Source organism: Cyrtonyx montezumae, unplaced genomic scaffold (assembly GCF_038088225.1).
Source record: "Cyrtonyx montezumae isolate F1298 unplaced genomic scaffold, pur_monq_1.0 scaffold_5, whole genome shotgun sequence".
In the NCBI taxonomy this organism is placed as follows: Eukaryota; Metazoa; Chordata; class Aves; order Galliformes; family Odontophoridae; genus Cyrtonyx; species Cyrtonyx montezumae.
The window spans coordinates 20,324,614-20,347,928 of NW_027072056.1; the positions used below are offsets into that span (position 1 = coordinate 20,324,614).

General features: G+C 37.2%; 1 protein-coding gene across 1 annotated transcript in view; it reads left to right on the plus strand.

Annotated features, from left to right (window-relative positions):
* The window catches only part of SI (sucrase-isomaltase), a 44,181-nt gene that overhangs the window by 8,895 nt on the left and 11,971 nt on the right, over nt 1-23,315 (plus strand). Inside the window, exons 7-36 of the mRNA XM_065747818.1 lie at nt 586-757; nt 2,197-2,296; nt 2,958-3,070; nt 3,729-3,854; nt 4,627-4,758; nt 4,926-5,045; nt 5,661-5,774; nt 6,631-6,715; nt 7,803-7,920; nt 8,291-8,462; nt 9,155-9,271; nt 9,954-10,108; nt 10,699-10,783; nt 11,311-11,367; nt 12,015-12,139; nt 12,525-12,613; nt 15,255-15,304; nt 15,825-15,995; nt 16,403-16,552; nt 17,649-17,651; nt 17,996-18,202; nt 18,605-18,759; nt 20,154-20,322; nt 21,184-21,280; nt 21,395-21,507; nt 21,594-21,719; nt 22,007-22,135; nt 22,216-22,323; nt 22,604-22,666; nt 22,910-23,023. Coding sequence (XP_065603890.1) covers nt 586-757; nt 2,197-2,296; nt 2,958-3,070; nt 3,729-3,854; nt 4,627-4,758; nt 4,926-5,045; nt 5,661-5,774; nt 6,631-6,715; nt 7,803-7,920; nt 8,291-8,462; nt 9,155-9,271; nt 9,954-10,108; nt 10,699-10,783; nt 11,311-11,367; nt 12,015-12,139; nt 12,525-12,613; nt 15,255-15,304; nt 15,825-15,995; nt 16,403-16,552; nt 17,649-17,651; nt 17,996-18,202; nt 18,605-18,759; nt 20,154-20,322; nt 21,184-21,280; nt 21,395-21,507; nt 21,594-21,719; nt 22,007-22,135; nt 22,216-22,323; nt 22,604-22,666; nt 22,910-23,023 — 3,535 coding nt within the window. The remainder of the gene's footprint in view (nt 1-585; nt 758-2,196; nt 2,297-2,957; nt 3,071-3,728; nt 3,855-4,626; nt 4,759-4,925; nt 5,046-5,660; nt 5,775-6,630; nt 6,716-7,802; nt 7,921-8,290; nt 8,463-9,154; nt 9,272-9,953; nt 10,109-10,698; nt 10,784-11,310; nt 11,368-12,014; nt 12,140-12,524; nt 12,614-15,254; nt 15,305-15,824; nt 15,996-16,402; nt 16,553-17,648; nt 17,652-17,995; nt 18,203-18,604; nt 18,760-20,153; nt 20,323-21,183; nt 21,281-21,394; nt 21,508-21,593; nt 21,720-22,006; nt 22,136-22,215; nt 22,324-22,603; nt 22,667-22,909; nt 23,024-23,315) is intronic.

Consider the following 23,315-nt stretch of genomic DNA (forward strand, 5'->3'; position numbering starts at 1 on the left):
GACTAAGATCAATATTAATGAACTTAAGTCTTTTGACTGATTAAAGGACCACTGTCTGGCAGTGGAAATTGCCCTACTCCTCACTCTCTCTGTCTCAGCACTACTCAGACTTCATCCCAGTTGCCTGAGTCCCCCCTGAATAAATAAGGAATGAATTTAGCTTTAGATTCAGCCTCTAAATCTCCCCTAATCCTTGCTTGGGAGATGCACAGTTTATAATGAAAGAGACTGGTGAAATGTACAAAATTAATTAACAGAAGAAACTTTATTAATGAAGCGGACTTTTACTGTGTGGATTCACAGATGCTTAGGTGGGAAGCTGTGCAGGAAGAGGCAATTGTGAATGTATGCCTGAAAACAGAGGCCACCTATATTTGAAGTTTCTATAGCATTGAGAGGTATTACTTGTCTCCTAATCCATGCAAGGGCCTCTCTACTGCAGCTACACACTATCCCCTTTCAGCATCCCCCTCCTTCAGGTGGAGAACTGATCCTGCTAACCAGCTTAGCTAAAAGGAGTAGAAACAATCACTGCAACGATTCCTGATATAATCCTTTTTAATTTCCTTCTTATTTTCCTTTCAGTTTTGATACTACCATAGGACCACTGCAGTATGCTGACCAGTTTTTACAGATGTCAATCAAACTACCTAGCAGCAACATTTATGGTGTGGGAGAGCATGTGCACAAGCAGTTCCGACATGATCTCAACTGGAAAACCTGGCCCATATTCAGCAGGGATATTGGTCCCTCTGAGGTAAGGACCTATTTTTTTGTGTTCTCTGCAGATAAATTCTGGAATCCAAACCTATTATGTAGTAGTACATTAACAACACCTACTTCTTGGGATACTGCTTGGGTAGATAATTATAGCATGAAGGGAAATAGTTTAAAGCACAGGAAAGGAAGGTTTAGATTGGATATCGGGGGGAAGTTCTTCACAGAGAGAGCGGTGAGGTGCTGGAGCAGGCTGCTCAGAGATGTTGTGCGTGCCCCATCCCTGGAGGTGTTCAAGACCAGGTTGGATGGGCCCCTTGGCAACTCAGTCTACTACCAGATCTGGAGGTTGGTGGCCCTGCCTGTGGCAGAGGGTTTGGAACTTGGTGAACCTCGAGGTCACTTCCAAGCCAAACCATTCTGTGATTTTATGATCCACTGAGCTTTTCCAACAAAATTCGTTATGCACCCTGATATTACTAAAAGCTAGGTGGTACTGATGAAAGTTTTCTGAAGGATAGCTTTTAGAAACATTGTGATTTTTCTGTTGGTTTGAAGTTCAAAATAAGTTGCTAAACATTAGCATATGAGTCTTCAGCCTTGGCTGCTAAACAATAAATGTCCTAATGACCAGCATATATGACATACACATGCTCAGCTAATGGCCTTGTAGTTTGGCAGATGATGACAAAGTTCTCTTTAACAGCTGTTTAATTAACAGATAAAACGAGTCAGCGGTTATTTGTGTCCATGCTCTTTTTCCAAGATGACTTCCAGGGCACCCATCTTTTTTTGACAATTACAGATAAGTAATTTTATATTTGCACTGAGGCTTCTGTAGGCTTTTTTCCAAGTTCTTAACACTGGAGCACACAGGCACATGGTGTTAGTTTGTCAGTTTCTCCCTGCAGTGATTTGCTGGCAGCATTATAATTTATGAGTATACGTGGATTAAAATCAAGTGAAGTGATGATTCAAACAACAGTTGTCATTTTTTTTGTTTGTTTGTTTTTTGCTTCCTCCAACTTGAAATTCCTGCAGATGGTCTTTTTTTTTTTTTTTTTTTTTTTTTTTTTTGCTACCTTGGGGATGTAAACAATCAAATCTTATTGCTGTGTTCATTAATATCCTTTACTTTGACTAGGGAAATATTTGCTAAATCTTGTCAGCACTCAGCTGAGCTAATGCTATGAACGAAAAAAGCAAACCCAACACGTTCAATGCAGAAGCCATTCTATGATTATGGACATTGTGGAGAAATTAAACAGTACAGAGCATGAGAGAAGGAATGTCTGTTAAAGTGTTTTTTTTTTTTAATTATTGTTGTTCTTAATGTACTTTATTTATAACTATTTAATGAGCCTCCATTTGTCAGTGTTCCTTCAGTTTAGGAAAGTGGCTTCTGTATGATTGAAATATCCCCCAAACACTTACTGCTAACAGATTTTAGAAGCTCTTTTATTTTTTCCCCCCTTGAAGAAAATTGAAAACTTATATGGAGTTCAGACTTTCTTCATGTGTTTGGAAGACAGCAGTGGAGCCTCTTTCGGTGTTTTCCTGATGAATAGCAATGCCATGGGTAAGAAAGCTTTATCTGGAGTTCCCATAATAGCTTTATAAATGATCTGTGGGATTGAGATCAAAACTGAGGAAATATAAATGTCCACTTTAAAATACTGTTGCATATGAAGTCTTAACATTACCTCTAATTATCTGACGGGAGTCATTCTAAGCATTTAGAAGCATTCAGTATATGCAGTGTAAGCAGTGAGTGGCTCAGAATCAACATGCAGGTTGTGTCAGAAACCTATTGGAAGCTTTGTGTGGCCCTGTGCAGATGTGTAGGAGAGCAGTCAGAGTGTAAATTTGGAGTGAGCATCACTTGAAAGTAAATGCCCTTCAGTCTCTAGATATAAGCCTACCTATATGTATCCTATTCATTTGTTTTGAGTCTGGAAGGTTGCACTGAAAATTTGAAGAGGACAGGTTATGTCGCTGGATTTGTTCTGATTCTCTTCTCTTTGTTGGATATAAAGAAATGCAGATATGGGTATTTAAAAGAATCATGTCAATACATTTCTTCTTGATTGCTAATTCAAATAATGGTTGTGTGTTCCTTAGAAATTTCTGGTTTGTGTTTCTTTTTTCTTAAATTTTCCACTTTTCAATATCCATAAGACAAAGTCAGTTTAGATTTAGCTGGTATTCAGAATTGATTTTGTGCATGCTTTGTCTTTCAGAGTTCGCAGTGCAGCCTGCTCCAGCAGTGACCTACAGAACCATTGGCGGCATCCTTGATTTCTATATCCTCTTGGGCAACACTCCAGAGCAAGTAGTCCAAGAGTATTTGCAGGTACCTTTATTTTAAGAGACTACACACTGAACAGATCCTTAAGAGCAACTTTTTTCATCTTTTTATTTCTTTTTCTCCTTTATGTGGCACTATACCTTTGCTACATTATCTATGCGTTAATACATGTTTATCGAAGAACAATTGTTAGTAGGTCACCAACGTAATAGTTAGCTGGGATTATGTGGAGGTATAGATGTTTTTAGCTGGCCTATTACAGGCAGCAACACCTAGAGCACTGGTTTGACAGGACATACACGTGCAGAGAGGATGCAACAGTCTGTACACCCTGACTGAGTTCCACATGAGCTGACGATGATTTAAGTAGAATTACTTTTGCTTCCTTGTTCTTGATATACGGGCAACTTCTTATTCATATGGCAATGTTATATTACATAATATATATATGCCTAAATATATGCCCATAAATATCATACGATCATACGGTAACATTACAGTAAGATTCTTAATGATGTGTCATGATCTTCCATTTGTAAGCTATCACAGATTTTGTGCTTCATTTATTTTCTATCTATTTATTTATTATTTTCACTCGTTTGATCAGCTCTCAGTGCTACCTCGAAGGAAGGAACGGGGGCTGAGGTAACATACACAGCATCCACTGTTAGTACCATTAATGATTTCTGCTCTCAACATGCAGCTTGTAGGACTCCCAATGTTGCCTTCCTACTGGAGTCTGGGCTTCCAGCTCAGCCGCTGGAATTACGGGTCTCTGGATGAGGTGAAGGCTGTTGTGGAGAGGAACCGTCTGATTGGACTCCCTTATGTAAGTTCAGGGTTTGAGGAGGGCAACAACCCCATCAAGGCAGAGTCCTGTGGGAGAAACTACCCGGAGATCATGACTGTGGGCGTTACAAACCTCACTCGTTTCACATCAGTTAAAATTAGTGAATTTATAATAAATTATTATTTATTACCTTCTGGTGTAAAAAGATTTTACACCTTTTAATGCAGTGGCATTATCAAAATGGGACACCAGGGGAGGCTTAATTATGACAGGTTTTACTTGCCAACAATTTATTGTAATAATTTTTCAGTTATACTTTCCAACTATATCCATTTATATTTTATTGTTACCTAGTCCAGTGAAATATTTTTTTCACAGTCGTGTGGGCAATTATGGAAATGTAGATAATTCTTAATTGATAAACAATGATAAATTACACGTAATTTTTAAATAGACTTCAGACTGCTTTAGAAGAACAGCTTAAAAAGTATGAACGTGCTCTGATTTTATGCAAAGAGTTGAGGAAGGAATGTCTGTATTTAAATGGGTGTTCTTAGAAGCTGGGTAGCTACAAAGAAACATACAATGTCCAGGGTCTAATAAAAAAAAATGCCAGTACACACATTCATTTGAATTCTGCCGATGTGAAATGTTCTTTTTAGGTACAAAAGGTATTTCAGTACAGTTCATTCAGATAGTAAAAACAGAGAGAAATTGTCCTAAGAAACGGCAATAGAAAAATATACAAAATCAATATTCAAAATCTTTACATACCACTTCTCACATTAAAGCAGAAATCTCTGTCTTTCAGGATGTTCAGTTCACTGATATTGATTACATGGAGGAAAAGAAAGATTTTACATATGACAAAGTGCTGTTTAGTGATCTTCCTGGTTTTGCAACTTACATGCATGACGATGGACAAAAATATGCTATCATACTGGTAAGCAGTTCTTTTTGCCTTGTAAATACTATTATTACAACTTTTCATAATTATCTTGTGGATTTTTTAATATAATTATTACCTTCCTGCTTAACATTCCTATAGTCTGTAAAAACTGATGCAGTGTTTCCTGGTTTCTATTTTTTTTTTTTTTAACTTTTATTTAGGATGCTGCTATCAGCACAAAACCTCTACTTGATGGTAGTCAATATGGCAGCTACGTCAGGGGGGAGAATAGTAAAGTCTGGATTAATGAAGCAGATGGAGTATCAGCATTAGTTGGAGAGGTAAACACATTTTTATGAACTTTAAGTGTGGTTGGCTTGTTGCAGTTTGTTCAGGGGGACTCACTGTAAACTCTCATTTTCTAAGTCACTTCTTCTAGAACTAGCCAGCAAGAACTTAGATTACAAGGTCTCATTTAGCATGTGATAGTTTTCAATCTTTGATTTTATTTTTTTGAATTTTCTACATTGTATGTTTCTATTTTTGTTAAAATCCTGCGTGAAATTAATGTAAGTTTTATGGAAAAGGAAATGTAGATATTTTGTGTAGCAGATGAGAGAGAATACTTTCATCCCTCCTCACCCATTAAAAGCTAATGCAAGAAAAATGATTTTCTAATATGCCGCCACTGCTTTTGGTGATTCATACTTATCAGAAGATTTAACATTTTTTATATAAAATTATGAAATTCAGTGAATGTTAAACTGGGATCTGGAGGTGCTGGGTGACAGCAGTGTCAACATGGGCCACTAGTGCAACTTGGTAGTCAAGAGGCCAATAGTCTTGAATTATTATTTAGGGGGAAAAAGCCACCAATAGAACTCATATTATACATTTTCATCTTATTCCAATGCAATTAGCAGTATATTCTATTATTTCCCTTTCAATGCTAATAGGTATGGCCAGGTGAAGCCGTGTTCCCAGACTTCACCAACCCAGACTGCACCAGTTGGTGGATAGAAGAATGCAGAATGTTTCATAACATAGTGCCGTACGATGGGATCTGGATTGTAAGTAATTCAGGAAAAAAAAAGACAAGGATTGATGTTTATTAAATTCAATTAACATTGCATTTGAAAGGGATGTTTACTATTATTAGTAACTTGAAATCAGTGCAGGATGTGTATGCCTTTTACTGTTGGATTTACAATTCAAATATGAATTTCAATTTTAAATTTGAATTAGAATCAGTTATTGTGGCATTTAAATGCTCAGTGTGCTGTTTACTGCATGATAAGTGGTGGTCTGAAGCACTTCAGTGAATGAACCATCGATAAAGACAAATGCTTTCACACCCCTGAACTCAGAATGGCTGTATTTGGAAACCTATATACGCAGACAGAAAATGTGTCTTAAACAGGGTCTGAATATAGGGTATAACATCTGTAAATCTATGCTTCAGCTAGCTCATGGATATTCAAGTTAACATATTTGCAATCACTGTCCCAGATTAGGATCTGGAAAAGTCAGACTGCCTAGGCAGAACTCACAGTGCATCTCGCTGGCTCCGCATTTCTCCCCAGACATGAGCTCCCTACTCAGGATGTTCTCTTGAGATAAGTGTGGAGCCAAACATGGGTAAATACAGCATAAATACACAAGGACCTCCTGCAGCTTTTGTCTCTTAGGGGATAAAGGATAACTCTCACCTGCAAACTGAAATCTGTCCAAAATAGATGCATGTATTAATATAGGAATGGACCATTTCTGTGCCCAAGTGGTATCACTCTTACCTAAAAGTATGGCGCTAGCACTAAGTAAAAACTCCTTAAAGGGTAATAGAATAGAACATTAGATTGGGATAACATGGACTCGAGGAAACTTCATTACAATCTACATCTCACTGCCTGTATCTTGCCTTTTCAGGATATGAATGAAGTCTCCAACTTTGTCCAAGGTTCAAATAAAGGTTGTGAGCAGAATGACTTAAACTATCCTCCATTCACTCCCAGTAAGTCCACCTCCTTCATAGAATGAAATATCAGGAAGCTTATTAATTATTGTACAATTATCTACAAGGATGAAAAGTGAATTTCCTCTTGTTCTCATAGATTTGAATATTAAGTACTGATTTTAAGAAACCTTTGCCAGTGATGTTGTCCAAAAATTATTAATAAATTTAGGCTGTAGGTATACAGTGCCTCATTGCAATGGGTGAACAGTTGCTAGCAGAAGAAATCCAGCCACTTAGAGCCCGTACTTAGTGTGTCAAATTTGGAAGTAAAATTGTTATTTTCTCTGACCTCAGACATAGATGAAGGTTTCAAATTAAAAAAAAAAAGTTCCAATTCAGTTCTAAATTAAAGAGGGAAAATTAGGAAAGGGTTACTTGTTAGTTGCCTGAAAGGTACAATGTTAAGCAGTGAGTTAGCTTTGGGGGTTTATCTCAGCATTAACAGGCCACTAAGTAGCACCACTGAGGAAATATGACTCAGTGGAGACCTTACAGGCTTAGTCTGCAGCTTTACAGAGAATCAAACAACTAATGCAAAGAAAGGAGATTCTTCTTACACCATCTTTGTTGCTTCCAGAATTATCCTTGGTCTTGTGATAAAGCCTTCAGTGAGTACATTTGTACTAAGATTTTTTAAGAGAGGCACCAGAGAGTACTGGAACTGAATGGAGCCTGTGATTACCACTTAATCACACCTAGGCAAGGATAGAGTATTTGAGTTAACCATTTTATGTTATGCACTGAACAAACTGACACACACTATCCATCAGTTTACTAAATTCCACTGCCTTAACAAAGCTGCATTTACGGCACTGTCAGCAGTAATGAATGGGTTCTTATGGTATTTGTGTGTTGATTGTCATGAGGCATCCAAAGCTCAAGAACAGAAAATAGCACAAATAGAGCAGAGATGAATAAAACTAGCAGCCAAGAGAAATATTTCATTCCTGTACTAACAGCGACCTTAATTTAAGCACTGAAAAGGGCTTGAATGTCAAGAGTGTATACTAAAAAAAAAAAAAGATTGTAAGTATTCAGAATCAAAATGCACTTTAAAACTAACGTCTGTGTTTCTTTGTTGAAGATATTGTCGGTAATCTCATGTTTTCCAAGACACTCTGTATGGATGCAGTGCAGAAGTGGGGCAAACACTACGATGTCCACAGTCTTTATGGATATTCCATGGCCATAGCAACAAGACAGTAAGGAATTCATGCTAATATCTTTACAGAAAGATTTCAGAAGAGTACATGGTCTACATCTTTCAGAGCAGCCAAGAGATTTCACTTCTAAACAAACCTATTTTCTGGACCATGTTATATTTTATTTAAGCTAATGTAGCAAAAGGAAAATCTACTAAATTCTATGTCAGACATTGTCAATCAGAGGTTTATAGAAAGGTTGTTTAAAATAAATGTCTTGAATGTCTCGAAAAGAAAGCTATTTAACTGTAAAGGACCCAGGTCCCAGGGATAATCAGTTGTTGAAAATGAGTCAGTATATATAGAACTATTGATGTCTGAGTGACCTTTTTTTTTCTGTTGCATAGTTCCAGTCTGGTTTCCTTTTCAGAGCCATCGAAACAGTGTTTCCAGGAAAACGAAGCTTCCTTCTTTCAAGGTCTACTTTTATTGGATCAGGGAAGCACACAGGACACTGGTTGGGAGACAATGCAGCAACGTGGGAACAGCTAAGATGGTCAATACCTGGAATGCTGGAATTCAGTCTCTTTGGATTTCCTTATGTATGGAATATTAGTTTATTATCTCCATTCAGAACAAGTGGGCAAACATTGCTCTTTTACCTCAGTGTTAATATAGACATTACCTAATGTCTTTATAGCCATCTTACCTTTCCAATCCTAAGTTAGTTCCCTTCAGGGATCTGGTTTTAACTTTTTTTTTTTCTTTTTTGCATTCCCAGTGACTGATTTTTTTATTAGAAAATTTCTTTTTTTTTTTTTTTGCCATATGTTTATGATGGGACACATGTAGTTAACAGATATTATCTTATTTATGCTGAAGCTGTAGTACTACTTTATTCATTAGCAATGGATGTGAAATACATTGGTGTTTTCCTATTCAATTTCACACAGAATAGAAAAATCCATTTGTAAGTGAAATGACTTAAATATTTATATTTGTATGAGTTTGAGCTGTTTTCCTAGTGTTGAGTTATTGGCACCAAAAAGGAAGGTAAAGCTTTGAAAGAAAAAAATATAATAGACAGCCCTAGGAAGCAGTTGGTTTCTTGTTTGTTTGTTTTTTTTTTGTATACCATCTAGTTGAATGAAGAGAAGTAGAAATACCTTGAATGTCTTATCCGCCCTGGCAAGAAATGAAAGATGAACTGACACATCCCTTAAATCTTAGATTTTATGTAGAGATTAGAGGTGCAGTATGCTGTCTGTCCAACACAATCTGATTTCATTTTAAGATTGGAGCAGATATCTGTGGCTTCGTTTTTGACACAACAGAAGAACTTTGCAGACGATGGATGCAAGTAGGAGCATTTTATCCATTTTCCCGGAATCACAATGCTGAAGGTTACATAGTAAGTTGTTCCTTCTCTTACAAACTGTTTTGGTTTCTGCTACCATATTTCCTTTTATAGCAACACTAATAAACATTACTATCACTAATAATTAGCTGACCAGTTTGAAAATGGAAGAACCTTGAGATCTCTTTATGAAAACTTACATCCAAGAGGTTCATCTTCTCAGGGGTGTAGTGGTTTAACATTGATAGGTAATCTCCACAAGACTGCTCGCTCACTCCCCCTCCTCAAAAAAAAAGAGAAGGAAGTATGATAGGAAAAAAAAAAAAGGCTCACAGATTGACGTTAGGGAGTTTCATGAAATGAAAAGAGACACAAAAAAAATTGAAAACAAACAAACAAAAAGGCCTCATAGGAGCAAGGAGAGAACTCTAAGCATCTCTACATCAGCAAGTGATGTTTGGCCGCGTCCTGAGAAGCAGAGCTTCAATGCTTTAGGTAGTTGTTTGAAAAACACAGTTGCTTTCATAACTAGAATCCCACTGTTTCTTCCACTTCATCATCTTTTCTTGCTGAGTGTGGCTCCATACAATGTGGAATATCCCTTTTGTCAGTTTAGATCAGCTGCCCTAGGGATGTGTCTTTTCCACCCACCCCCAGCTGTGAGACAGCAGTCAAATTTCACAATTGACAGAGTATTTCCTGCACCATGAAAATAATCTTGTAATATTTATTTCAGCCTCAGGATCCAGCTGTGTATGGAGCTGATTCCGTTTTGGTGCAGACCTCCAAGCATTACTTGAACATTCGCTACACTTTGCTGCCCTACCTGTATACACTCTTTTATAAAGCTCATACTCAAGGGGACACAGTTGTACGCCCAGTATTGCATGAGTAAGTGTACCAGATGGCCTTTGCAATAATTTTGTTAGGAATAAATAATGCAGACAGTTTGAATATTCTTAAGATCTATCTAAATAGGTATATAATTTCTGAAAATGAATATTAGAGTATACATAGAGACAACATCTGAATTCTGAATTCATGAAATACCATTTTCATGTAATCAGAAGAGTAATCAGAAACTATCTGCAATTTCTGTATATATGAATGCATTATTGCCAGTCACTCTGAAGAGCTGCTATGAAATGGTGTTGCCAGCTAATCAGATTACTCCATACCTTGATGTGTATATTAAAAAAGCCATTTCCTTGCCTTAAAACTCTTGAAAGCAACTACCTTGAAAACATGTGTACACACGTGAAAGCACACACACTTTCATATGTGCATAATAAATTCTAAGTTAATCAGACCTTATCTTCTGACCTTGAGATGGCCTCAGATTTAATAATAATAATAATAAAAAAGAATTTTCGCATGACACCTTTCAGTGATGATTCTAGGACACCAGTTTTTGGAAATACGAAGGTTACTGAAGATGGTATAACTCCTCAAAGCCAGTTACTACTCTGTCCTTTCTTCAGGTTCTACTCTGATGAGGAGACATGGGGAGTTGATAGACAGTTCCTGTGGGGTCCTGGGCTACTTATTTCTGCTGTAATTGATCAGGTAGGTTTGGCTGTTTTCATGTCTGTCTCAAAAAGCCTTACCGGGGAACAGAGGAACCTGAAGTCACCAGTTTCAGCTCTTTTCTCTATGGGTGGGAAACTGCAGCATAAAATCACCAAATACACTATTGATATCTCTCCTTTATTCATCTAGTTAGAAAGTAGCTTTCAGTTTTTCTTATTCGTGTGACTATTTTGTTACTCAGCTTGAAGGTTATAGTACCTTTACTGTGTATTTCCTTCTGAAGTCATATTCCCCCTCCCTTTTAGAACTGAACAATCTGAACTGTCAAAAGGGAAAGTAATATGCTTAGTGCTATTAATTACAACTCCCATTTTCCAGACCTCTACAGAAACAAAGTCATCTGATCTGATATTCTGATTAATTCATCTTTGTATCATCCCATAGTGTCACCCAGAATCAACTTCTCTCGTGCTATTTTAGCTTATCTATCACAGAACAAGTAAATGTTGTTTATGAAATGCCTTGCTTTCAAACACATATTTGTTTCTTTGTTCTTCTTTCAGGGTGTGGATGTAATTGATGCATACATTCCAGATGCAGTATGGTATGAGTACGAAACGGTAAGTAAATGCATAGGCTCCCAGGGGGTGTTTCTCTAATGGTCTTTGTGTTGGAAAAAAAAGATCTTCAGTTGTGCTTCAGTGGCAGAGACCTGAAGCAAAGCCTACAAGAAAGAAATGGTGAACAAGGGGGTGGAGGTGGTAAAATAAATACATGAATTAAAGCCTCAAGAAAAGGACATAGAGGTGTGAAATAAAGGGCACGAGGTGGGAAGATGGATTGAATTGAAACTTTAGGAAAGATCATATTTGAAGTAGAGTAAAATATCACAACACTTCACATTTTATTTTATTCGCATTTTACTTTCACTAATCTTGTTTCTGCAAGTAAGTTTCCTAATATTGTGATGACCATTTGATGGATATAAAAAGACATTGCTCAAATTTTGTATCCCAACAGGACTTGCTGTCTATGTTAACTGAGAAAAATCACAATGCTGAAATATGTTTATTTACAAAATTATAGTATATTAATAAATTGATGGTTTTGTTTTTTTTTGGGGGGGGGGAGGGGCATTGGCACACAGATAGATTCCTAGCTTAAACCTCCTCTAAAAGAATTATTTGAGAATTTTCTCTTAGATCCCAAATTTCACAGCAGTGAGAAATGCAATAAACCCATTCTCTTTTATGTGGCTGTCAATAAGGGGGCAAGAATCTCAGAGAGAAAACAATGGACCAAGTTGTACCTTCCAGCTGACAAACTGGGGCTCCACTTGAGGGGAGGCTATATTTACCCTACTCAACAACCAGCTACTACAACAGTTAAAAGGTATGCTTCCAAACCAAATGCTTTCATGGCTTGGTTAGTGTAAATTCAAGAATGGGCTTAGGACTGTCAGGTTACAAATCAGTAGTAGCCCATCAGATTTGTTCTTTCACTTTGAGACTTCGTAATAACTGCAAGCCACAACTCACTTCTGCTTCTGTTTACATCAAATATGTAGTGATTAATTCAAGGTTTATTTGCAGAGCATTTTGTCAATTTGCCGTGTATTTTAATACATTTGCATGAAAATGAATGGTAGTAAAGGAAATATCTAAGATGATTCTCAAAGTTTTGCAACCCTGAAGAATGTCACATTCTTAACATCAACAGGATTTGTTAAAACTCTGCAGTGAGCAGTTACATATTTAAAACAAAGACTTTCTTATAGTCGCAGGAATCCATTAGGGCTTATAATTGCCCTGGATGAGAACAATGCAGCTTCCGGGGAGTTGTTCTGGGATGACGGAGAATCTACAGGTGAGCAGTTACCACTGGTGAAATAGATAAGATAAACAAAAGTTCAGTATGCTTACAGATTTCCATTCTCCAGTTAATTTTATAGAGCAAGAATGAGCCATTGAGGACATAGTAACAAACAATTAACAGTGGCTCGTAAGTCACTGGTTTTTTTGTCATTTTTAAGTGGAAAGAGTAACTGTTATTTAGCTCATCTGTCTTTTTTTTTTTTTTCCATGCGTTCATGTTTCAACATAACCTTCAGTATGTAAAATTTTGGCACATTAGCATGCTGACTGTTAAACCACGGTGTCAAGTTTGATATATATTCTGGTATAGAGCCAAATTAATTTCAACGGGTGCAAGAATGCATATAATTAGTGTTGGACACTAAGAATAGGCAGAAAATGAAAAAGTAGCACTTTTATTAACTCTCTGAAATTATTTAAATTGCTTGTGAAAACAGTAGCAATTTTGTTAACTCAGAGGTACGGTACTGAAGCCAAAATTTGCCATGCCATCTGGTGCATGAGTAGGCATGTATAGGCCCTACTTGTCATTTTGCCAGCCTCTGTGGTATTTCTGAAGGTTTAGATGAGTATCCAGTTTCCATAAAATTAAAATTACTTGAAGTACTTCAATCCCTTAAGCTGTTTTTGCAGCATTTGTCCTATATTATATGTATTTTAGAGGAATCAGCAAACAGTTTGAATATGTTTCTTCTCTAATTCATTTCATATTGTATCCAGCTGTTGGCATGGAGAACTGCATCCCTCTTACCTAATTTCATAGTTACATTGCCCTGTGTCAGAGGTCACTGTCTTTGCAAGGGCAGCAGCTGGAGGGAAGGTGTGATCATGTTCCCTTCCCTGTGATCAGCTCACATTCAGATTTCACTCTGGGGAGGTTGGGACAGGCATTAGCAGGGAGCAAGGCCAGGAAGCAGCACTGCTCTGGTGACCTCTGTCAGAGCCTTTGGATTTACTCACTGGTCTCCTTGAAATGGAGAACTCTCAGTCAGATATTAGGACTTGTACATACTAGGACATATACATCAAAAATCCTAGCTCAGAAACCTCTAGTTTGAAGGGTTTCTGTGCCATGTTGCTGCAGAAGTAGATGCTGGAAGAGTTTTTTTTTTGTGCAGTGTGACAGGAGAACAGCTGCCCGAAGAAAGGTACCGGTGCTCCAGAGGAATTATGATGGCAATATGTAAAAATCTCACTGGAAAGAGAATAACTTGGACGGTTTTATGCATTTGACCTGTAGGGTTCCCTTCTGTTATTTTAACTGTATCAATCACACCTCTCAGAAAAAACTTGGAAGCTTCTGTTTTTTAAAAATGTTGTAAAAGTTTGGGGTGCTTTGAAGAAATAGAGCAGTGATTCGGCTGATTATGGCAGTGATAAGTATTGAAGGCCTTGGGTGGCTGCTGACATGACAGCTGTATGTACTGCTTTGTCAAGTCCTAAAGTAACTCAGCTGCTATTGTAGTCACTTCTGCTGAGTAACAAAACAATAAAACATATAGTCATTTTGTTTCCTGGTCCAAACTTACAGATTAACATCTTTTGAGAGAAACAGTTTACAGTTTGCTTGCATCAAAATAATTTTCTCTTTATTGCAAGGGGAAAAAAAAAAAGACAGGTGCAGACAACTTTTGTATCTCTTCATTTTATATAATCATTTTCATTATGAATCACTTATTTTGATTATTTTGGAGCTTTAGCTTTGAAATATAGATCTACATTCAAGAGGATCTAGAAGAACATAAGCAAAAAGTGAAAAATAGCTTCCATTTTAGGAAAGGTAATTTTGATGTTTTGGAAAAATTTGAAAAATTCCTGGTCTCATGTAAAAAGTTTAGAACTTTCTGATGTTCAAAGAGAAGATGGCAAGAGTAAAATACAAATCTGTCTGATGGAAATTACAGTGATTACTTAACCTGTCTAACTCATAAGCTTGCATTTTACCTGCAAAGTGAAAACATATGGAGAGAGCAAAGCACATCTTGTCACTTTGGACTATATTTAGCCTTAATCCATGTTAATTTACATCTAGTTTACATTCTTTCATTTCTGCAGAAAGCAGATTGCTGGCCAGGATACTAGTTCTTAAGGTTATAGCAGAAGTGCTGTGAATAAATCACTCTTCCTGACTTTGTCGGACTTTGTCAGCTAGAAAGTTCAATCTGTCTACAAATTTTACTCCTCTGGACAAATATAGATAAATAGGAGACCAGAAGACATCAGCAAGATCGATTACAGGTCTAGGAGATGTCTCATGGGAAAAAGTTGTGTGACCTAAATGGAAAAATAAGGGAAAACAGTACAGGTATTTGAAAGTGCAAAAATACTGTTTTAATGGCAAATAGCCTTCCACATGTTTGGGTAGAGAATGGTTTAGTTGCTTCCTTTTAGAAATGGAAAGTCCTCTAAAGCAAGGGTTAAGATAAGGGTTCAGATAATCATAAACTCTGAGCTCTACATGATCTTTAAGAAGAAAATTAGGAGTCAAGACCACCAGTAGCTCGTGCACAGTTTGCTCAGAGCAGCTTCTGAATGCCATAATGATGATAATGAGTAATTACTTGGTGACAAAGTCCTGTTTTTTATTTGTTCCTTTCTGCACTTCAAGTTCAACTTCTTTCTTTACCTTACAGGAACAGTTGAGAGTAACAACTACATTTACTATGAGTTTACAGTTTCCAATGTAAGTATTCTTTTTTAAATGATCTTGTATTCTCTTTTAAATGATCTTATTCAGAGGTTTTATCAAGTGTATAATGAAAGGGCATCCTTTTCTTCCTCCTTATTCTTCCCTCACTATTTACTGAGAAGCAAAGTGTTTAATACTGTCAAGAGGGGTCATTTTCAAAATGCCATCACTTAAGTGAGCTGAAAGTCTTTTATTTGTCTTCTCTTAATTACTTTTAGCATCTAACAAACTCTTTTCACTTCAGCTGCAATGTTTATTGAGTGAGAGAACTATAAAACATCAAAATCTTTATAGTGCCAGAAAAGAGGAGGGCGCAGTGTTTGTTAGACTGAAAAAAAAATTGTTAAAATGAAAAAAACCTTTTGTACCTACACTGGAAATGTGTCTCCATAGAGGGAGTGAAAGACCTACATCCTGTTTGAACCCACAGTATCTGTTTCATGATTTGTTTTCTGTTCTGAGCTGTCCGTTGCATAACACAGATTGCAAGTAAAATGATAACCTTATTTTTCAGAATCGTCTACAGATGGATGTCATGGGCGGCAGTTATGTTGATCCAAACAACTTAAAATTTGAAGAAATCAAAATCCTGGGAGTGCTCCAGGAAATAATAGATGTTACTGTCCTCCAGAATAATGTAGTGCAGGTGTATACACCTAATATCACCTACTATCCTTCAGATAAGGTAAGTTAGAAACGTGAATCTTTGAAATCATCTCACCTTGATTTTCTGTATTGCAAAGGATAGGACTCATTACTAATTACACAGGATATGTGGTGCACTTGATTACAAAGAGAAGTGCAATTGCATTAAATATGTAACGTGTTGCTACTAAAGAAGAGCAGTGAAGGAAATGCTCTCCCACGTTAAAGGTAGCATGGAGGTTGCTTTGCACTTGTAATGAATGTGCATTGTACTCTCTAATTATTACAAGCACCTGAGTTATCTCAGTTACTGACTCAAAATCAAAATGATTTTTCTGACCACTTCCACTCATAGTTCCAAAGGTGAGGGACCGTGTCTTTACACCTGTGTGTTTCCGGATAGCAATATGGTGTGGGATTTAATAACTATTTGTTTAATATTTATAGGTGGCTCATATAACAGGACTTCAGCTTGAACTGGGAAGGTCTTACACGCTACAGTGGGTTCAACAACAGAGTATCAACGAAAGGTTTGATTGTTACCCTGGCATAGATCCAACACAAGAAAAATGTGAACAACTTGGCTGTGTCTGGGATGTAAGCAACTATGATTTCCCTACATTGACGTGACTGAAATGTTTCCAGAATTATAGTTTTCCTTCTGTATTGGGTACAGAGATAGAAGTAGCCAGGCAGATTGGTCAGATCTAATTCATGTGGAGGCACAGCCATCAGCTGACCCATACAAGCAGATTTTATTTACTTCAGTGAAACTAAGGTAGTTGACAATAGTGTATTCTTCCAGAGTGTATCAGAAATTGAGGACAAATGTGGTAGTCTTTGCAAGGTACTACAAAATAATAATAGAACTGGGAAAAAATAGAACAGAGTCGATCAACATCTTCAACTGCCTCTTCTGCTTCAAAGGTACCTCAGCCATAAAGGCTTAACTGCCCTTTGTCTCACAGAAGCACATTTTAAGTCAAACTAACTCCTTTGGATTGATGCTTGAGGAGTAACCCCCGAATTCATTGGAAATCATATCTCACATGCAAACTAAATTGTTCCTCTAACTGTTGATAGCTTACACCTGGATGTATCTCCTAGATATGAACAAAAATATTCCCTATCAGCTACTCCTGAAACAGCAACATTCATAATGCTGAATGTACTTCACTGAATTTGTTGTACTATTAGAAAGATTTGGTGTGATTTTGGATCTTTGGACATGTCTTTTCATGTAAAAGACAGAGTAAAACAAACTCTGGTCCTATTATTGACTGAGTACGTCTTAAATGTTTGCTCAAGTTGAAATATGCTTTAATTTTCATGACAACAAAAAAGTTTATTAGCAACTCAGATGCAGGGAGAAGACATAGTTTAGTTTGAACTACTAGACAGGACAGATGGTATGCAGAGGTGGAAGGAAGACTAATGTGTTAACCTACATCAGCTCATCTAATCTGAGAATAACTAGTTTAAGTTGAATTATAGCAAGAAACTGTATAATTCTAATCTTGTTCTCAGGAGATCTTAGATAAATAAGATAGAATCCTTGTTGGGAATTTTAAGGGTAAATCTTATGAATGAAAACACATTCAGGCTAATTGAAAGGTCTAGTCTGAGTATGCCTGAATATCTCATGAGTTTTGGTGTATATTCCTGGTGGCAGATGGAGAACAGGATTAGAAAGGAAGTAAGCTCTGTAGAGTTCAGCAAACAAAAACTCAGCTGTGTACTGGAATTGAGTTGAAAATGGTAGATAAAGGGAATTTAAATCCACCTTCATTGTTCCACTTGTCAATTTCATGACTGAACTATTGGCACAATCCTGACCAAATTGTATATATCTGATTTTTGGTATATAGACCTCTGTGTTCTGCATTGCTTTTTATTGTTCACTAATTGCCTTCAGTTTTTCCCTAATTTCAACATGTTGCAGCCATTAGATAAAATGCGAGCTTTGGATTTCATGCTAGTAGCATAAAATAGTTTCCCAGCATAGCTCTCTAACCTGCAACCTATTTCCTTTTACAACAGGCATCATCAGCCCCTAACAGTCCATCCTGCTATTTCATCTCCGACAATGCTTACTCTATTGATGAAGTAGAATACTCCTCAACAGGTTTGGCAGCCAACCTGATCTTAAACAATCCCAGTACCAGAGCTAATGAGAATTACACTGCACCAATTGGTACGCTACGCTTGGAGGTTAAATATCATAACAACTACATGCTGCAATTTAAGGTAACATTATTCAAAAACCTTTGTAGTATAACAAATATATATTTGTGGTTGTCTAAGAGTTGACTACAAGATTAATCAGAAAGATATTTAATGCACATGCATATATCTGTATTTGAAACAATGAAAATTAGATATGAAATTTCAATTATAGGTACATACTTTGAATAATTAAGTCATTCCCAATTCATATTTACATCTTTAGGGCTTTATTATTTTTTTCACCAAACCAAATAATGTGAAACAATTGCAGGAACGATATGTACTGGAAGAAAATACTAATCTTGTAAAGAATATTCAACAATTTTTTGTGTTCATTTTAATGAATTCGTTTCTATCACTGTAGATAAACATTTCCTTGACATGATTTGCTTTTTTTTCATTCCCCCCCCTCATCCCCCATAGATTTATGATTACCAGAATGCACGATACGAAGTTCCTATAGAATTAAATCTCCCAACCACCCCAACGAGTACAGCAGAGGGGCGACTCTATGATGTATCAGTTCAGAAGAAACCATTTGGCATTCAGGTTCGACGCAAAAGCACAGGGACAGTCCTGTAAGTCATAGCCACCAGCTCTTCCCCACCCCCCTTCATTTATTTTTCCTGTTTGTTTTTTTCAAGCCAAAACTTTTTCTTGCATGTTACCTTTTTAAAGTATCTCAAGTCCAGTTTTGTGTCTTTTACATAAAAAACATTGTCTGTTAAATGCCAGCCTCATCAGAGATGGCTTCACAGTTGCATCGTGTGAGAACACTGACTAGAGAAAGGATGAAGAATATACTTGGAGCAATACCCCTTTTCTCACAATTACCTGGGGCTTTTACCCTTTCAATTTATAGTCTGGCACTTGCTGAATGTCCTGTGAAACATGGGAAAATGCAGAATGTAGACATCTCCAAGGACTTCATAATGGGTAGTTCCCAAGTCTTTGGCAGGCATGATATTCTACATGTTCTCAGATTTTCCTTAGGTGTCCACAGCTGATCATTTGATTGGATACTGGAAAGTGTAGGAAAAAAAGAAAGAAATGTCTCATAAACTTTTGCAGATGGATTTTGGTAAAATAGTAATTCATAAATCTGAGAGGAGCTTCTTTCTTTACTGTGAAGATGGTCAAACCCTGGAGCAGGCTTCCTAGTGAGGGGGTCAAAGCCCCAGGCCTGTCAGTGTTCAAGAGGCATTTGGATAATGTGCCCAGTAAAAAATATGCTTTAACTTTTGGTTAGGCCTGAAGTGGTCAGTTAGTTGAGTTAGATGTTTTTCCAACTGAAATATTCTACTGTACTCTATTCTATTCATTTCTTTCCTTGATAAAACTTATCAGAACTAGAAGACTGGCAGTAATGATGTTAGCAGTTGTGTGCATTTTGGATTTTTTATTCATAACATCATTCTTCCAACAATTTTGAAGTAAAAAACTTCACTGCAATTTGAGTTCCCTCCCTGTTTCAGCTTTTAGAATAATGTAATTCTTTGGGAGAGCAGCCCCAAAGGTTGCAGTTTGGTTTTCCACAGTAAAGAAAGAGATTTATACCAAATGGATCCTGTGGATTTGTTTCGGTGTGTCTGCAAAACAAATCCAGTGAGTTTTAAAAAGCACCTAACTTACCATATTCCATATGGAATCAAGGATCAGACTGGGAGGAAACTATGATCAGACTCATTGAAAGGGCATTTTTTTCTCTAAATTGCCAAAGTATGATGCAACTCACTGTGACTGATACCTATGCATATATATCTCTCAAGAGACACAACGGATTGTGTATCAAATTCTTAGACATCCTCAGTTCATGTGCTTTAGGTTTTCTCAATGCCCATGAAAGATTTATCCCATCTCCAACAAACAGTGACAGTTTCAGAGAAAAAAAGATACTCTAAAAGAAGAGTCTGCCAACCAAACGCAGTACTGAGCACTGCTGTATTCTTGTTTTTATTTTCTTCTGTTTTAGCTGGGATTCACAGCTACCTACCTTCACATTTGGTGACATGTTCATTCAGATTTCTACACGCTTGCCATCCCTGTATATATATGGATTTGGAGAAACTGAGCACGCCACATATCGACGTGACATGAACTGGAACACTTGGGGAATGTTCACAAGGGATCAGTCTCCTGCTGTAAGTAGAAATGATCTAATGCATAGAATTGTTGAGCAAGTCTTGAGAATCCAGTGGATGTCTGCTGGGTCTAGATGCTTACTGGCTATGATCATATTTATTGAAGCTTATGATTTCAATGGTGTCTCAATGACAATGGTTTTCTCTAGGCCTGTGTTTTGTTTGTGACCAGCAAAACAAATCATGTGGCATTCAGGCTCTGAGTTATATGCCAGGTGATAACCAGAGGTTTATAAATCACAGCCCATTGCTCCTTTTTTTTTTTTTTTTTTTGTTTCTCAATGAATGACTCTGAAAGTTAGGTATGAGGCAGGGACTCAAACTACTTTGTGATTCAATGAGTACTTGGATAGGTAAACCAGAAACATTGTGTCTATGCATATACAGTGTTTGCAGTTCTCAGATAATGAATGACCTGTGGTGGTTCAGTATAGCTATGGCTTCTGGTGTAGATTTCAGTGCATCAAATTATACTAGAACAATAGTAGAATGTCACTACCATCTCCTCATCATATGGATACCTGCTACTATTTGAGAAGTGGGGAGAAATAGGCACGTTTTGGCTTGGAGAAGTTCTCACTAGCAAATTTTAAAGGCAGCAGTACTTCTGATTTCCTATCAACTTGATCACTCTTAAAAAGACTGGCTCCAGCTGTCAAGCTGAATATAGGTGTGCTTTGTAGGCATGTAGGTTATTAGCATATACTTTTGAAGCTTATTTGTTGTAGGCTTGGCAGTTGTGTGTCTCATCTTTTCTTGAATTTATTAGTAAATGTAAATAGGTCATTGCTTATGCTGCTTTCACTGTAGACAGCATTTTTATTTTATTCTATTATTATTATCATTATTATTTTTTTGCAGGACCATTTGAATTCCTATGGTTATCATCCCTTCTACATGGCTCTAGAAGAAGATAGCAATGCCCATGGAGTTCTCTTGCTTAACAGCAATGCAATGGGTGAGAAAACCCTCTTTTTTTTTTTTCCACAATGCATTTTATTTTTACATTCAGTGCTCTGCAGTAGGTGTTAATCTAGGCATCCTTTTCTCATTCCACTTTCCCTATTTCCAGATGTGACGCTTCAGCCAACCCCTGCTTTGACATACCGCACCATTGGAGGAATTCTTGACTTCTACATGGTTTTGGGCCCAACGCCAGAACTTGTTGTTCAGGAGTACACTGAAGTAGGATTCTTACCCCATTACCTACTTGTTCTCTTTTGGTGATTGGTTTTGGCCTATTCATCACAAATGCACACTCTCATTTTCAGCTAATTGGACGACCAGTGATGCCACCCTATTGGTCCTTGGGATTCCAGTTGTGCCGTTATGGATACAGGAATGATTCAGAAGTTGCTCAGCTGGTGGAGGAGATGAAAGCAACTCAAATTCCCTATGTAAGCTGGTTGCATTTAATGTTTGAGCTCATGCCTATAATTCTGGCTTCAAACTATTAAGATCCTTCAAATACAAAAAGCAAAACAAAAAACGCCTCTATCCTTCTGGTACCCGACGGTAGATCCCTTTCTGCTGAGCTGCTCTTCAGCCTCTCATCTTCTAGGCTGTACCTGTGTCCAGCCTTATTCTGTCCTGACAATTTAAACTGAAAACAACTCTTTGGCAGATGATCTATAAATATATACTTTGAAATTGAAATTTCTGTTAATTGTTTTTTGAATTGCAGGATGTCCAATATGTTGATATTGACCATATGGAACGGCAACTGGATTTCACTCTTGGCGCACGCTTTACTGGGTTACCGGATCTAGTTGACCAAATAAAAGGAGAAGGAATGAGATTTATCATTATCCTGGTTAGTTTTGAAAGCTGGTTTTCAATTGCAAATTATCACTGTTTGACCATAAGTTAAAAGAGTATTGTGTTCAATTTTAGGATCCAACCATCTCTGGAAATGAGAGCAATTATGCTACCTTCACAAGAGGTGTACAGGATGATGTCTTCATCAAGTGGCCAAATACCAATGACATTATATACTCCAAGGTACTGTTCTTAAAAAGCATATAACAGTAAAGGTATATCATCTCCAAGTGAGTGTACGCCAGCCTTGAATTCATTGCTATCTATAGGTGCAGTCTGCTAATACTTCATTTATGCCTGAATGTAAATGATGCACTGAATATGTACTGTAAGCTGAATTGTTTTCAGTTTGCATTGTCATTCATCTATGTAGCAGTGAAAGAATGGTTTTCTCTCTCTGTTGCTGGTATTCAGTTTATATTCTTGGTCATCTGATTGTTTCAAAATGTCTTTTGTCCTATAGGTCTGGCCATTTCTTCCCAATGTTTTAGTCAATGAGTCACTGCCTGAGCAAACCCAAATACAGGTAAAGTTCAGCTACTGGCTCAAATATAGAGAGAGAAGTGAAGTACTTCCTTTAAGATAAGTGGCAGCAAACTTCTTAATAAAATAGTGTCTGGAATAAGAAGCAGAAAGTGGCTAGCTCTCCTATGGAGACAAGAAAGAAAATAAGTGATTATTTTGAGTTTCAGGAAATGTTTTGGCATCCCAACAATGTGATGCTTTCACTTGTGAAAAGCACTTCTCTATTTTCCTACTATTTCTACAGCTCTATGGAGCACATGCAGCTTTCCCAGACTTCTTCCGCAATTCCACTGTAGAGTGGTGGAAGAGAGAAATCCTGGAGTTCTACAACAATCTCAAGTTCGATGGCCTGTGGATTGTAAGTTTTATTTCTGGATTTTTCTTCTCTGCCAGTTACTAACCAGGATCAGCACATTTCACAGCGTATCCTTAAGTTCAGAAAGTATCTGGTGCTAAATTGCCATTAAATAAAACAAAGAACTAGGCTGGAGGGGAGGAAGCAGAGTATCAGGGCAGAACCTGAGCTCCCAGCTGAAAGCACCAGTTTAGCTCTGGGCTGTACATTGGCACTGCTTCAGCCATGACTTCCTTTTGCTGTGACACTGAATGGATGGAACCAAACTCAGACTGGCTTTTCCCTTCTTACACTT